Raw genomic sequence first — 17,034 nt, forward strand, 5'->3', positions numbered from 1 at the left:
TGGGATTACAGTCATGTGCCACCATGATGGGCTATTTTTTTTGTATTTAGACGGAGTTTTACCATGTTGCCCAGGCTGGTCTTGAACTGGCGTCCCAAATTTCTGGGATCACGGGCGTGAGCCACCGCACCCGGCCATCTTTTTTACATAAACCATAGCCATAGAGCGTCATCTGTGATTTCCAGTTTTGCTTTTTTTTTTTTTTTTTAAAGTAGAGAAGTAATTTAAAGATACTTAAGAAGCAGTTTGCAGAATCTATGTGGATTTTTATTTTCTTCCACCCAGTCTCTCATAGTTATCTTCAATTCAGAAGCACTTTTTTTTCCCCTTTATTACTTTGTTACCTTGTCACGTATTTGTAAGCCATTTAGATTGACTTTGAGAAAAGTAACAGTCTTTAGGGAATCTTCCTTTTGTGATTTATGGTTTATGGCTTTATTTTTAGGCATCTCAACTTGAATGTGAGACCAAAGCAGTTGTCAACCTTAGTAAGAAACGGTGTCCCTGAAGCTCTTCGGGGAGAAGTCTGGCAGCTGCTAGCAGGCTGTCATAACAATGACCACCTGGTAGAAAAATACCGCATTCTTATCACAAAGGTAAGGGGGTGATAATTCAGCTTCAGCATTAATTCTTTAGAGATTTGTGATGAAAAGATCATTGTAGTTATTTGACTTATAAGAAGTTTTTATGATTATTTATTTAAGGATAGAACTGTTAATACTTCTAGCTCTTACATGTTTTTTCTGTTGCACAAAGGAGAAGTCATAGTTTTTTCTCATTGATTCATATCACCTCAGACCAAAGATGTCTTCTAGCCCATTGTATATCCAGATCCTTTTTTGACTGTAAAAAACATTTTTAGTCAAACCACTTGTGCTGTGCAATGTGTAAAAATTTTCTTTTGACTATTTTAATACTTTTCACATTTTACAGAAATGTGCTCTTAGTATGGAAGGCTTAGTTCCAGTTTCTGCAATTGTAAGAAAATAATTTTTTAATCTTAAACCATACTCTCTTTTAGCTCATTCCTCTAAAGTGAAAAAAATCCTCATTTGTATGGTGTTCCCCTTCTGAAGTTCATGCATTCCTCAAAGTTTTGCAAGAAAAACTATTTCTTGTACAAGCATATCAGGATTTAAAATAATTTTCTGCAAGGTTAGGCAATGTTTTGTGCCTTTGTGTTCGTGTTTTCGGTTTTAGTTTTAATTTTCTCAAATTCTTGAAGTATTTACCTTTAGGAAGCAGTTTCTCCAATAGTATGCAAATCCCAAACCTGGGTTGTGAATGGATTACTCAGAATCTTCAAAAATATAGGAGATTTTTCAGTGTGACAGAAGGTAAAACCTTGTCTTAAAAAAAAAAAGTTAAAACCTTATATATGAATGATATCTTTCTATAAAGCTCTTATTAGAAAACACCTTATAAGGGAAGAGCAGGTTTTTTTTTTTTTTCTTTGAGACAGAGTCTTGCTCTGTCGCCCATGTTGGAGTGCAGTGGCATGATCTAGGTTCACTGCAACCTCCGCCTCCCAGCTTTAAGCAGTTGTTGTGCCTCAGCCTCTCAAGAAGCTGGGATTACAGGTGTGCACCACCACGCCTGACTGATTTTTGTATTTTTAATAGAGAGTGGGGTTTTTCCATTTTGGACAGGCTGGTCTTGAATTCCTGGCCTCAAGCAATCTGACTGCCTTGGCCTCCCAAAGTGCTGGAATTACAGGTGTGAGCTGCCTCACCTGGCCTGGAAGAACAGCATTCAAACATGAGATAGGACCTTCACCAGAAAATGACTTTTATGTCCTCAGAATATTAATATTCTTTCTCGTCGTCTTATTTCCAGACAGAATTTTTTTTGTTTCAATAATAAGTATTCTGATTCCTTCTATTAAGTTGATATCATTGTTTAACTAGTATTTATTGTTGAGTAACTATTACAACCACAGTGTTGGAGCTAGGACGTTAAACACAAAAGCAAGTAACTGTCTTATGATAGAATGTGTCTGAAAAAGCACAGTGGGAGCCACCAAAAGTAGTTATTAATTCTGCCTGGGAGAACAGGGGAGTCTCTCAGGAATGTAACACTTGAGATGAATTCCAGGCACAGAAAGATGGGTAGAGCATTGTACTCATAGTATGAATGGAGCCACTGAAGAATGAGGTTATATGACATCTATGTCTATTAGAGATACACCTAGTTTTTATTTTCTTTTGTTGGCAAATCATATTTTAGATTTGTGACACTATTTAGTTTTTTTGAAGTCCTTTGAAATGTTTGGTCAAAAATGATTTCTTAAGAGCTTATTGCTTTAAACTAAATATTTTTGGTAAGACTATTCGTAAGACATGAAGTGTCTGTAACTGAATGGATTCTGTTTTTCTGGTTCCATGAAAGTGGTGACATCTGTTGATAGAAAAAGAACCTGGTAGTTATATATAAAAGAAAGACTATTAAAAAATATGAAACATTTGATTGATTTGTATATACTGGTGATGTGTACTTTATATTTCACATTGAACTTACAGTTTTTTTTTTTCTTTTTGAGACAGAGTCTAGCTCTGTCACCCTGGATGGAGTGCAGTGGTGCGATCTTGGCTCACTGCAACCTCTGCCTCCTGGGTTTAAGCAATTCTCCTGCCTCAGCCTCCTGAGTAGGTGGGATTACAGGCACCTGCCACCACTCCCAGCTAATTTTTTTATTTTTAGTAGAGACGGGGTTTCACCATATTGGTCAGGCTGGTCTTGAATTCCTGACCTCATGATCCGCCTGCCTCAGCCCCCCAAAGTGCTGGGATTACAAGTGTGAGCCACAGCGCCCAGCTCCCAAATTTTTTAATGGATATGTATTAATTTAAATTGCTAGTAGATGATCAGAAAATAGAAATTATTTAACCACCATAATATTTGTGAATTTAAAAAAATGACAGTGATAGCTAATGTAAGTTGGTATTGCTTTTCTTTTCTGTCTTCCTGGAATTAAGAGTTATCATTGTATGGAAATGGTAATTGACATTTTTTAACTTACTCTGAAATGTTTTTGCGGGCAGTAGGTACTTTTTACAGTCCTCTACCCTACCAACCGAGCTATCAAAGTTTGCATGTAAGCTACTTTTTAAAAAGTATATAGCTCCATGACATTTTGCATGTAAATACACTTCAGTGACCACTATGAAGAGCAAGAACATATCTATAACCCCCAAAAATTATTCATGTACTTTCTAGTCATAAATACCCTTACTACACCCCTGAGTCATCATTATTCTGACTTTTCTCTCCTTAGGTTAGTTTTGATTGTTCTTGAATTTTTTTCTTTTTTGGATATGGAGTCTTGCTGTGTCATCCAGGCTGGAGTGCAGTGGCAGGATCTCGGCTCGCTGCAGCCTCCGCCTCCTGGATTAAATGATTCTCCTGTCTCAGCCTCTGAGTAGCTGGGATTACAGGCACGCGCCACCAAGCCTGCCTAATTTTTGTATTTTTGTAGAGAAAGGATATCCCCATGTTGGCTTGGCTGGTCTCGAATTCCTGACCTCAGGTGATTCCCCCCGCCCTGGCCTCCCAAAGTGCTGGGATTACAGACGTGAGCTACCGCGCCCATCCTTGAATTTAATTTAAATGCAGTTATACAGTCACACAGCATGTGCTCGTTTGTATCTCACTTCTTTTGCTCCTCTATTTTGAGAGTGTATCAGTAGCTTGTTTTTTGTTGTCTTTTAAAAAAGTTGTTTAGAGTATTCCATTATATGAATAAACTACACTTTAAAAATACAATCTGCTATTACAAACGTTTGATTTTTTCCAATTTTAGCTATTACAAATAAAACTATAAACATTCTTGCACACAGCAGGATTTGTACATATTACACTTATTTAGAAAATATGTATATGTACACCCTACTAATTTCTAGAAAGTATTTATTCTGAACATGGCTTCTTCGCCAGATAATATACTTTGTGTTCTGAAATTTTGCGTATAATATTACTTTCGAGATTTTTTTTTTTTTGCTTAGCTTCTTCAAAGACTAGAGCAGGAAAGAGTGATGTGATTCATAGAGTAAAGATCAAAAAAATTAACCTGGCAAACAAAACTGATTAATGTCTGTGTTATCGTCTTGCATTAGTTGTCAAGCCTGTCTTGTATGGGGTGCATGTGGGAATTTTTCCATATACCTTTTTAACCCAAGGACAAATGACCTTTTAGTCACATAAAATACATAGTATGCTTTTAAAGGTGTTTCTTATTTCAATAAGCAATGGAGTTAGTTTCTTCTTCCTGTTTTGCTTTTTAAAGTGAAAACTTTTTAGGTTTTTAAATTTCAGTAGAGATCTAGAAGGGACATAATAGAACAATAGTAGTAGCTACCTTTTTGAGCACTAAGTATGTGTCGGATACTGTGCAGTGCACTCGGATGTGACAGTTCACAGTTCTGCCAACAATGTAGTTGCATATAGTTGCACCAGCAGAGTACCTGCTGCCCCATATCTCAACCAGTATTAGTTATTAATTTTTACTATCAGTGGATGTAAGTGATGCCAGCTTTTTTTTTTTTTTGAGACAGAGTCTTGCTCTGTCTGTTGCCCAAGCTGGAGTGCAGTGGTGCGATCTTGGCTCACTGCAACCTCTGCCTCATGGGTTCAAATAATTCTCCTCCCTTAGCCTCCTGAGTAGCTCGGGTTACAGGTGCACGCCACCACGCCTGGCTAATTTTTGTATTTTTAGTAGAGACTGAATTTCACCATGTTGGTTAGGCTGGTCTCGAACTCCTGACCTCGTGATCCTCCCACTTCGGCCTCCCAAAGTTCTGGAATTACAGGCATGAGCCACTGCGCCTGGCCTAGCATATCTTTAGTTTGCAGTTCTCTGGTTACCAGTAAATGTGAATGATTTGCTCTTCTATAAATTACCTTTTCATGTTCTTTGTACATTTATGAAGTGTTTTTAAGATAACAGTTTCTAAACACACTCTATATATTATGTTTACTAATCCTTTTCATATGCATTATACATGTATTTTTTAATGATTTTATTTATGGTTTTGTGCCATACAAGACGTTTTCAATTTTTATGTAGAAAACTGTTTCTTGGTTAAGGCCTCTTCTATCTCTCTATTTTGTAAATGTGGCTTCCAACGTTTTCTTGCAAGATTTTTATTCTTTGTGTTAATTTTTATGTCTTTAATCCATCTGGAATTTATTTTTGTATGTGGCATGAGAAAGCAGTTCGATTTTACTTTCTTCCAGATGGATAACCAGTTGTGCTGCTCCTGTTTTCCTACTCAGTAGAACTACCATCTTTGTCATATTTTAAATTCTCATATATGCTGGGATTGATTTCTAGATTGTTCTCTGTATTATCTGTTTGCATATTCCTGTCCCCACACTGTTTTGATTAAAGAGGCTTTGTATTATTTCTGATAGCTGTGAAAGCAAATCTTTTTGTTTTCTATTTCATACCTTACTTGACTATTCTGCAAATTTAGTCTGCCATAAAAACCTTAAAATCTTTTATTCAATCTCACTACCATCACCGCCCTATAAGGTTATGTGGAGATTCTTATTTGAATTGCATTTAATTTACATACCAGTTGAGGGTGTAAGTTCAACACATGAGAATGTCTTTTTGTTCGTTCAGGTTTTTTGTTTGTTTTTGTTTTTGTTTTTTTGCCTTCAAGAATTCTGAATTGCCTTCATAGGGATCTTGTAGCTTTGTTGTTAAACCAGTTCCTAAGAATTAGCGGGTTAGCACTACAGCAGATGGAATGGTTTTGTCAGTTTCCGTTTGTAGGTGCTAACTGCTACAATAGAGAAAAGACAGTGATTTTTACATTTTTTCTATTTGCCTCTTAATATTTTGATTAATTATCCTAACTTTATATTGTCATCTTTTGAGATTTTCAGGCGTGTAATAATATCAGCAGTAAAAACAGTTTCACCTCTTTTACAGTGTTTATACAGCCTACTAAATTTTCTTGGTTTTGTCTTTATATTTTATAAAAGCATTAAGACAGTGTTAAATGATGATGGTGATAACTAGCACCCCCGTCTAATTCCTGAATTTAATTAAAATGGTTTTAGTTTTTCAATCTTTTGGAAAACATTTTTTTTTTTTTTTTGATAAACAATTTGTGTTTGGCCGGGCGCTGTGGCTCACGCCTGTAATCCCAGCACTTTCGAAGACCGAGGCTGGTGGATCACCTGAGGTCAGGAGTTCGAGACCAGCCTGGGCAACATGGTGAAACCTCGTCTCTACTGAAAATACAAGAATTAGCTGGGCGTGGTGGTGGGCACCTGTAATCCCAGCTACTCAGAGGCTGAGGCAGGAGAATCGCTTGAACCCAGGAGGCAGAGGTTGCAGTGAGCCAAAATAGTGCCACTGCACTCCAGCCCAGGTGACAGAGTAAGACTACATCTCAATAAACTAATAAATAAATAATAATAATTTGTGTTTCATTTAAGTGGTTTCCTTCTATCCCTGGTTTGGATTTTTTATTAGGAATGTTACTGAATTTTATCAGCTTTCTCAGGACTATTACTAATTTTCTTTAATTTGTTAATGGAGTAAATTACATAATCTATCAACATACGATAGACTTCTTATATTGAACTACTACCCTTGGCTTCATGGAATAAATTTTTATAGACCAAGCACCCCTGATAGTCTTTGTCTTCTGGTGTTTGATTAAGAGCTCCTCAACCCTGGCCTCTAGGTAGAACTTGTCAGACTCAGAGGGAAGAAAGCTTAATAAGTAATCCACAGGGACTCTCATGGCTTCTCTTACCTCCAGTTGCCTGTAATTCTTACAGCTATTTGGATCTTGTGAATCAAATAAGTTGGAGTTGAAAATGAAGGGGAAACAAAAGCACTTTCTTGTTTCCAGGTTCCAGAATCCTCTTCTGTCCCTTCTTTCTGATGGTTATTTTTTGCCTTCTGTGTTGGTGGCTTTGCTCCTTGCAATTCAGTGCTTAGTAGCAAAAATTTGCAACAAACTGCTTCTTCAGTAGATCATTTTAATAATGAGAGAATAATGAAATAGCAACCTATTCTGATGTTTTTCTACTATCCAATTGGCCTTGCTTATCTTTTCTTAAACTTATTTGCATCATTTTCTCTAGTTTCAACTTCAGTGATAAGAATCTTTTGCCACTAACAGCAAGCTTTTATCCAGAAGCAAACTAATAGCAAGCTCATATAACCAATGTTTACATTTCTTTTTTTCTTTTTCTTTTTTTTTTTTTTTTTTGAAACGGAGTCACGCTCTGTTGCCAGACTGGAGTGCAGTGGCACGATCTCAGATCACTGCAACCTCCACCTCCCGGGTTCAAGTGATTCTCCTGTCACAGCCTCCTGAGTAGCTGGGACTAAAGCCATGCACCACCACGCCCAGCTAATTTTTGTATTTGTAGTAGAGACGGGGTTTCACCATGTTGGCCAGTATGTTCTTGATCTCTTGACCTTGTGATCCGCCCGGCTTGGCCTCCCAAAGTGCTGGGATTACAGGCGTGATCCACCGTGCCCTGCCAACCAATATTTACATTTCTAATTGTTGAAAAGAATCCCTGGAGGCCCAGCCACATTTTGCTAGTCTGGAAAAAATAATTTATTCAATTATAATGTTATTAGTAAGCAGATTGTTTTACTTTTTAATTAATAATTTGTCTGGTAGGTTTGTAATAGGTAAGAATTGAATAATATTTAATCATAAGAATCTGCCTGTGATACCCAACAATAAAAGGAGATCGATTTAGCAAAAAAGAATGTTGGCGATGGAGGAGGAAGCCTGGATACTAGTTTCAGTTCTGCCACTTCATTTCCTCTTCTCTGAGGTAGCTGAGGTAGTCTGTTGATTTTTTCTTAAGCTTTGTGACATTCTGGAAAATCAGACAGTGTGTTTGAGTCCTGCCCTCCAAAATAGGCCATAATTCCATTTTTTCACAACTGAGCACTCTTGCTGTCTTGTTCTACATGAAAATAGTGGCTGGTGGGTGTTAGAACTGTATTGTCTGCTGTCATACAGCATTTGCTGCAGTAGGTCCCTCTAAATTATTACTTGTGAACATAATTTTAAGTCCTGTATCTTATCCCTGTGAAGTTATTTTCCTTCGTGTGAGTTTACGCAAGTCATACTTGCTGGGAGTTCTAAAGGTTTCCTGAATTACAAGACTGGAAACATATTTGGTTTGTCCATATTAAAATTACTATTTGACAGTTCTTTACCCACAAATAGGCAATTTCATATGCCTCGACTTAATAATTACAGGTGAGTTAAACAGTTACCATACTGGGGTTTTACTTGAATGATCTTTCAACCTAAAAGCAGAATTGCCTTTTGTTTTATTGGGCATTCATTGTTTATTCAATAAAAAATACCTTTTGAATGCCTACCCTGTGCCAACCCTGTGGTAGGCCTCATGGATATGCCCATAAATAAAATAAACTTGTTCACTGATTTCAGGAAGTCTGCAATCTAATGGAGGAAATAGGCAGTTAACTATAAACAGTCATAAAGTTGCATGGGAGTTGTAGAAGAAAGAATACATACTTCTGTACTGCATATGACATGAAGGATTTCTTACCTAAGTGTTCTAAAAGGTCTCTTGTTCAGAAATTAGCCAGGAGTTGGATAGTTGGGGTGGGATAGGGTGCTGCATAGCACACGTGGTCTTAAAAGTCAGACGTAACAGCATGTGCTTAAGGGTGAGGAAAAGCTTGGCAGTTTCATAGAGTATGAATGAAGATAAGACCAGAGAGGTGGTAGATAGGGAGCAGATCTTTGAAAGCTTCAGAAGGCATATTTAAGGTTTTGGGCAATAGAAGCCAATGAAGGATTTTAAGCAGGCAGGTTATATATTCCAGTTTATAAGGCAATATGCAAAGTGGTTTCCATCTAAAGGCAAATTGTCTTAATTCAGATCCTACTTCTACTGTATTCTAGCCATTGAAATTGGACACTTCAACATTCATAGGCTTTGGTTTCCTTATCTGTAAAATGGAACAGTAATAGTATTTTATTTGTAGAGTTGTTAGAATTAACGTAGATAATGTGTGAAAATACTTAGTATAATTCATATTCCATACTAAGTGTGAATAACTTAATATTTTTAATATTTTTTTTGCTTATTATCTGTATTATTAGGCTTAGAAAGATCACTGCGTTACTTGGGTTAGAGTGGAGTAAGAATAATTGCAACGAGACCTGTTAGGCAAGAGATAATTTCGACTTGGATTGGGGTGTGGTGGCAAAGGGATGGGGAAAAAGATGCTATTTAAGAGGATTTCAGAGGTAGAATCCTTGGCACTCACTTGATAACTGAATGAATGTGGGAGATGAGGGAGAGGGAGAAATAAAAGAAGAGTCAAAGTATCTCAAATCATTTTTGGAATGACAGTTATATAAATAAACTCACATCAGCTGCACTATAATATGATAATCAGTTTAAAGCTCTTTTTTTTTTTAATTAATTAAGTTTTATTTTTCCAAATGTAGAGTTTCTTGGACCTGTTCATGCATCTTCACCAGCAGCTGGAGCATCTCTGCCCTTGGTATTTCTGGTGTAAATTACTTGAGCTTTGTGCTTTGAAACCAGTTTGATAAGTCCTTTACTAAGGAGCTCCAGAAAGGCTGCCCTGGCCAGGGAACCTCAAATCTTCAGTCTCTTAGAGACCACAGCTGGAGTTATAAGTTTATAGTTGGGAATTTCCTTACAGAGTTTGTCATAGGTAGCTTTGTCAAACAAGACAAGTTATTGAGCTTGTCCCCAACTTTGCCTTTGGACCATTTCTTCTTTTTGGCCTTGCCCCCGGATTTGTTCACTGGGTCTTTGTCTTTCTTGGCTGACTTTCTGGTGTCTTCCTTCTTCTTGTAGTCCTTGGGTGCGTCATGAAGCTCGGAGAGCAGTGGCGAACACTGCAACCTTGCCAAGATGTCGGACAAAAAGTGAAGCTCATTTTTACTAAATAATAAGTGATAGTTGACACTAATGCCCAAAGGTGAAACTTAGGAATTTGAAGAACTGAGATCATTTCTCATCTACAAGTAGTTACGTCTCTGAATAGTTGGGAGAAAAAGAAATATAATTTGAACAGGTTTTTTCCTTTTTTTGTACATTTCTTTTCTTGTTCTGCTTTTTAAGTCTGTCATTTTGTTATTTTAATTATTTTGGCTTTTAAAGTTGTTTTAATTTTATTAGGTTGAATATAGAAGTTGGTGTGTTTGCAGATCAGAAAATATTTAGCTAGCAATGAAATGTTTAAGTATCGGTAAGTTCGTAATTGTATTCTTGTTCTGTAAGAGGTTTTAACTGACATTTTGGGAGTCCATTTGATTGAGTACCAAAGACTGAGGGAGTGTTGCTCTGATGGCATAAGAACAAGGGGAACAGAGCCCCATGAAGTAGAGAACTTCAACCCAGCATCATTCTATCTTGCTAAATCAATATGGTTCTGAGGGTATATAGAAATTGGAAAATTCAGAAAATATAGAAAGCTGTAAAGAAGAAAGATTTTTTCTAAATGACTGTTATCCCACCATCCAATAATAGTGTTGATTTTTAATGTACTTCCTTTTAGTCATATATATACAGAAACTTACTCAGCATTCAAAGTAAATATAGAGAGAATATATCATGAAACTACATTATTTTATTTTTTATGGTATTTTTAAATCAGTATATAATGTACATACTTACAAGGTATGTAATGATGTCTTGATACATATAGTATATACTGATCAGATCATGGTAATTGTACACATACCCATCATCTCTAACATTTATCATTTCTCTGTGTTGGGAACATTCAGTAACCTCCTTCTAGCTATTTGAAACTATGTGATATTAACTATAGTCTTCCTAGAATGGTGTAGAACACTAGAATGAGACTGTGTTATGGTTAAAGCCTAGATTTATTAGGCTATTGGGCTTTTTTTTTTTTTTTTAAGTTTCTTAAATGAATATTTTGATTTTAGCTCCTAGACTGGTTTCACTAAAATAGAAACAAAGTTGAAATAACTGTTACTGTACTAATGACAGTAATGTAACAGCTTGTAGTTTTATTGCAATTTTATAAATTTTTTATTCTTTCAAATTTTCAGCCATTGTATTGTCTGTTTTTATCAGCGTAACTGTCTTGTTTTATACATGGGAAACCACAGAGAGAATAAGTTACATGCCCAAATTCACAAGTAGTAGTAGAAAAGCCTAGACTTTTAACTTTGGTGAATACTTTTTCTATTTATTGAAATACATTAGTAACTCTCGAAAATCACTCCTTTATTCTGCATTTATTAAGGTACTCAGTAAATATCGTTTAAAAATAAAGTCTATGGCAAGTGTATAGAATAAGAAGTAATCCGATTTGACTGGAGGGCAAGTTATTTGGAGGAAGTAAAATAATTGAGATCAGACTAGAAAGGCAGTAAGGGAGCCATTGACTCTTCTTGAACAATGGGGTACAATAATAAAATGTACGTTTTGGATATTTAACCAGGCAGAAATGAAAAAATTGGAAAAATGAACAAAACTATAAGTCTAGGTGGTAATCATCTTCCGTGGTAAGTGTATTAAAAACTGAAAGGAGGAAATGCATTTGAGAACTGTTGTGGAAATATATTTTCAGGACTTGGTGACTAAGAACAGTGCTTTGAGGGAGAGAGTGGTCAAGATGATTCCTCAGTTTCATACTGGAGTGCCTGGGAAAATGTTGGAAAAATATGGAGGCTTATTTGGTAGGAAGAAGTTTTTGATTTTAGACATACTGTGGTTGAAATCTCTACAGGACATCTAGGTGGAAGATGTGTAACTAGCAGGCAAATTGTAGATGGAAAAGGGAGCTTAGGAGTGAAGTCAGGGCTAGAGACCTAGGCAGAGAAATTATTTGTGTTGAGGGAATAATTGACGCCGTGTCATCATTCCTTAACAGCTACCTTCAGTGCTTTGCATGTGCATAGCCTCAGTGTATTTGAGTAATGTGTGACAGCAGTGTATTCAGATAGCTGTTGTATGACTTAGAACTGTATAGCCTCAGTAAGAGCGGGCCCTTCAGGATTCAGAGGAGCCCAGCCTTAACATTTTCAACATGATTGGCAGGAAAACGCTGGCTCTTTAGGAAGGCTATTTTAGTTGTAGGAGCAGAAAGTAAGTAAAGTTATATACCCTCTCTGTGCTAGGTGTTGGTAAGCCTTTTGTATATACTTTATTTCTCAACAACCCTGTGAAGTACGGAGCGTTGTTCTCATTTTACAAATGATGAAACAGAGGCTTAAGAGAGGGTAAGTTATTTTAGAGCAAGAATTTGAACCTGATTATTGTTCCTTCGATGTTATTGGTCTTTTTACTGTGCCACACACTTTGCTCTGTTTCCCAGTAAGACCTGTCAGATATTACTGTCAGGATTATGGTTAAATAGGTTTTTTATTTTGGGGCCATGGCCGTGTCTGGGACTGGCCAGACAACTGCTGCTGCTTCAGATTTAAAATGTAATTTGTTGCATTCTGATTATGGGTGGCCATTTGTCTGTAATAAGAAAGCATGTGTATAAAATGAATTAAAAATGAAAGTTGATCACACGTTTTACTCAGTTGCCTACCTCTTGGAAAGCTTTCAAATGATAGCATTTGTTTATTGTCTTTTACTCTGCTGGATACTTTAAATTAATCCTTCTAAATAAAGATACTAAAATTACACATTTTCATAGCACCCAATTCTGTTACCTAAAATTGTCATCATTTATGACATTACTAGGAAAACCACAATATAATCCCAGTTTGCATTGTTTTAAATAGGCAGAAACAAGATTGTATATTCTAAGATACAAAGGCTTCTTTGTACCATGAAACCTCCTGTAATATCCATGCCTGAGTAGAAGAAGGTACATTTACTTTTCTATCTTTTGTTTGTATTCTTGTATACTGCTCAGCAAATTAGAAGCAAGAAATGTATCTCAAAACTATAGGGTAGTGTCAAATATGGGAACAATGTAATTTCTCTGTGCTATTTCTGTAGTATTCAGAATGGGAAATACTTTACTTTTCTCTTGAGAAAGTGATTTTAAAGGTTCTTGTCTAATATTCCAGTGAATCATGAGAGACAAAATTAATGGTGAATAGCCTTCTAGCTAGAACTTCTTGTGCAGCTGAATTATGATTGTCAGTTGCCATATGCCATACACTTAAAAGGAAGTTAATATACTTCCTTTCTTTAATATTGCTCTTTGTTCTTTGGGAAAATGCCATGAGAAAATAGGAATTACCACTGTGACAGTGTGTTTCAGTCTAACTCTTGACACCCTGTTCTGCTACTGCCCCTTCTCCTTGCTAGCAGCCTGAATTCTGCTTATCTACTAAAAGGGGGATTCCAGACAGACGAGGAAACAGCTTTCAAATGAGGCACTGCAGGCATAGCAAGCCATTCCCACACTGTGCAATCTGGAAATCAGGGGGCACCTCTCTGACGATGAATTCCAATTAGTTGCTAAAGATTCCAGAGTGTGTGCACATACAGGCGTTTTCTTCCCCTCCCCCTTTCTTTTTCCCAAGCCCCCTCTTCTCCCTGTTTCCCCTCCTACTCCTTTATCCCCTCCCTTCGTGTCTCAGTTCTGCAGTACGCGAGTTGAAGCACATTCCTGCTTTGCAAGGCTTTCTGTTAAGGATGTATTGTGGCTTTTGTTTGGATTACAGCATGCAGAATTACAGGTAACATTCTGAAATTGAACTAAACAGCAAAGTCTGTTGAAATGTTTTCAAAGAGGCAAAATATTATATTGGAATCAATGAAGAAAGTAAATTATTTTGGCTATTTTTATTAGTGGTAATTGTAGTGAAAGGTTTTCATAAATATTATAAGCAAATTCCCTTTTTCCCCCAAGCCTCAAATGAAAGGAAATGGGGGTAAATTAATCTGACTGTGATTGGTTTTGTTTTATGCGGATCTTGAAAGCTTGATGTTGCTGCTGCTCCTCTATACAGTACAGATCAGTTATGTGGGGTGCTATTGAGGGTAGCCATGAATAGTGGTGCTAGTAGGGGTGGAGTGGGAGGGATGATGCCAGCCTGAGCTAGCCAGGTTCTTTGATTAGGGCATTGGATGTGAAATGTAAAATGCTCTCTCCTTTTCTTCTATCAGCTGTTCAGAGGAGACTCATTACAACTCCTGCTGAAGCTCCTAATCTTCTTCCCTTCTCTTCTACCCTTTCCCCCTACCCTCACTTGGCCTGAAGACGTTGTCCCCAGAGTTTACGTTGCTCCCCTGGTGCTATGTGTATGGTGAACCTGGCGCTATGGCCACGTCTGGGACTGGCCAGACAACAACTGCTGGCTCTCCTTATTCCAGGAAGGATTTAAAGGGGAATTGCACTGCAGGCAATGCACCAGAGCAGCAGCATGGGGAGCTTGGGGACTAAGGCTCCTCTGGCATTATTACACACATGCAAAGCTGACCGCAATGACAGCAGCTGCTTCTTTGAACTGTTGGCAGCAGCCAAGCGGCAGCATGAAGTGACAGATCACTGCTGAGCTCAAGATGAACTCCACCTTGGATGGTAATCAGAGCAGCCACCCTTTTTGCCTCTTGGCATTTGGCTATTTGGAAACTGTCAATTTTTGCCTTTTGGAAGTATTGATTATTGTCTTTCTAACTGTATTGATTATTTCTGGCAACATCATTGTGATTTTTGTATTTCACTGTGCACCTTTGTTGAACCATCACACTACAAGTTATTTTATCCAGACTATGGCATATGCCGACCTTTTTGTTGGGGTGAGCTGCCTGGTCCCTTCTTTATCACTCCTCCATCACCCCCTTCCAGTAGAGGAGTCCTTGACTTGCCAGATATTTGGTTTCGTAGTATCAGTTCTGAAGAGCGTCTCCATGGCTTCTCTGGCTTGTATCAGCATTGATAGATACATTGCCATTACTAAACCTTTAACCTATAATACTCTGGTTACACCCTGGAGACTACGCCTGTGTATTTTCCTGATTTGGCTATACTCGACCCTGGTCTTCCTGCCTTCCTTTTTCCACTGGGGCAAACCTGGATATCATGGAGATGTGTTTCAGTGGTGTGCGGAATCCTGGCACACTGACTCCTACTTCACCCTGTTCATCGTGATGATGTTATATGCCCCAGCAGCCCTTATTGTCTGCTTCACCTATTTCAACATCTTCCGCATCTGTCAACAGCACACAAAAGAAATCAGCGAAAGGCAAGCCCGCTTCAGCAGCCAGAGTGGGGAGACTGGGGAAGTGCAGGCCTGTCCTGATAAGCGCTATGCCATGGTCCTGTTTCGAATCACTAGTGTATTTTACATCCTCTGGTTGCCATATATCATCTACTTCTTGTTGGAAAGCTCTACTGGCCACAGCAACCGCTTCGCATCCTTCTTGACCACCTGGCTTGCTATTAGTAACAGTTTCTGCAACTGTGTCATTTATAGTCTCTCCAACAGTGTATTCCAAAGAGGATTAAAGCGCCTCTCAGGGGCTATGTGTACTTCCTGTGCAAGTCAGACTACAGCCAACGACCCTTACACAGTTAGAAGCAAAGGCCCTCTTAATGGATATCGTATCTGAAGTGGCTCAGTTACAGGGTTCCCCTGTGTGTGTGTGTGTGTGTGTGTGTGTGTGTGTGTTATCTCTAAGTATTCCTCATTCACTAGGAAATCTGAGACAGAATACTTTGACTCTAAGCAATAGCATGCAAATTATTCGTACGGATACCTTCTAAGTTTGTAGAAATGGTTTTCAAAAGTGCTTTTGAATTAGAAGACTTAAGATCATGAAGACAAATTGCTGTTGCTTTCAATTTTTGAAATGTCTTGGAAATGACTACAGTTCTCAGATTTAGAATGAATAAAGCCATATCTAACACCTCTTTCCAGCTGGCATGACTGAACCTGAGTGTGAAAAGCGTCAGCATTTTAAAAAGTCATCGTTTTGTTGTCACTTTCTGGGTTATTTCCAGCTATTTAGGCTTCATGTGCAATTGATTTCTTCTAACAGGGAATAGTAAAATATAAATTAAAAGGTTTTAGAAATTATTTTTTATGTATGCCAAAGCATAACTACACTGCAAGTTTCAACACTATCATTTAGAAAGCCAAATGTTCTGTTTTATTCTCTTGAGAGAATTCTCAGTAGGGTGAATAATGTGAGCACATAAACACTAATTTTAGAATTTTACAGTGAACCATGAAGCAAAAGTGCAATCAAATTATACAGTTTATGAAAAACTGTGCTACTTTTTGTGCCATACTTCACAGAGATCTAAAGATACGTGTGCATAGAAGTGATCATGTTGTAGTATTTTTGCCTGTGCCTTTGTGTTATGTCTATATTTAGAATATCTGAATTGTTAGATTTATCTTTTACGGCAAAATGTGTTTAAGCTAAAAAATAATTCAGTGATAGGCTATTGGCTGTACGTTTTATAACAGTGACTATGTACAAAAATGTATCTTTAATATTGTCTGTTCTTTCTATTCAAAGACTTCCGAAATATTAGAACATCAGGGAGAAGGGTATCTGTCATAAGCAACTGAGTCAGAAAGTATACCGTAGTATACTGATTGTTTTTTAAAAATACAAGGGAGCTGAGACATTTTCTTTGTGGTTAAATGGAATCAACTAGTTATTTTTGAAAAGTATTCTTTCAGTTAGTGCTAAGAAATCCACATTTGAAGAGGGGAAGGGGAAACTCTTAAGTCTCTTATTGCTATTCTCTTTCTGGAAAAAAATCCTTTGGCATACAGTTCTTAATAGTCTTTCTTTCTTCCCTGCCAAAGTACTAGCAAACCTATAGGATTTTACTATTCTTCATAGAATTATTATTGAGTTATGTGTTTGTATGTGGTAGTGATGTTTGTTCTTAAAAGTGATGATCTTCAGAGCAAGAGGTTTATTTTTCTAAAAGGAGAGAAGGAATTCCAGCAGCTCCAAGCACGAAAGTATTTCCTCTACTTTTCTGCTGGTTTTAATGTTTTGGAAATCTTCAGGGGACTTACTTGATCTCTGCCTTTGGCTAGAGGTTGTAATCTGAATGCAACAATGGTA

The 17,034-nt window shown here is 37.4% G+C and overlaps 2 protein-coding genes and 1 pseudogene across 4 annotated transcripts in view; 2 read left to right on the plus strand and 1 right to left on the minus strand.

Annotated features, from left to right (window-relative positions):
- RABGAP1 (RAB GTPase activating protein 1) overlaps positions 1 to 17,034 on the plus strand; it is a 170,834-nt gene that overhangs the window by 86,076 nt on the left and 67,724 nt on the right. For all 3 annotated transcript variants that reach the window (XM_008006338.3, XM_008006337.3, XM_008006339.3), the window contains one exon: positions 446 to 596. In XM_008006338.3, coding sequence (XP_008004529.3) covers positions 446 to 596 — 151 coding nt within the window. The remainder of the gene's footprint in view (positions 1 to 445; positions 597 to 17,034) is intronic.
- LOC140713020 (small ribosomal subunit protein eS25-like) lies at positions 9,417 to 10,748 on the minus strand (annotated as a pseudogene).
- GPR21 (G protein-coupled receptor 21) lies at positions 14,110 to 15,645 on the plus strand. Its single transcript, XM_008006336.3, has one exon. The coding sequence runs from the start codon at positions 14,506 to 14,508 to the stop codon at positions 15,553 to 15,555; it is 1,050 nt and encodes a 349-aa protein (XP_008004527.1). The 5' UTR covers positions 14,110 to 14,505; the 3' UTR covers positions 15,556 to 15,645.

This window comes from Chlorocebus sabaeus, chromosome 12, assembly GCF_047675955.1.
Source record: "Chlorocebus sabaeus isolate Y175 chromosome 12, mChlSab1.0.hap1, whole genome shotgun sequence".
NCBI classification, from domain to species: Eukaryota; Metazoa; Chordata; class Mammalia; order Primates; family Cercopithecidae; genus Chlorocebus; species Chlorocebus sabaeus.

What these genes read in the sequence shown, in the direction of transcription:
- GPR21 (XM_008006336.3), top strand. Translation starts at nt 14,506, where the DNA reads ATGAACTCCACCTTGGATGGTAATCAGAGCAGCCACCCTTTTTGCCTC.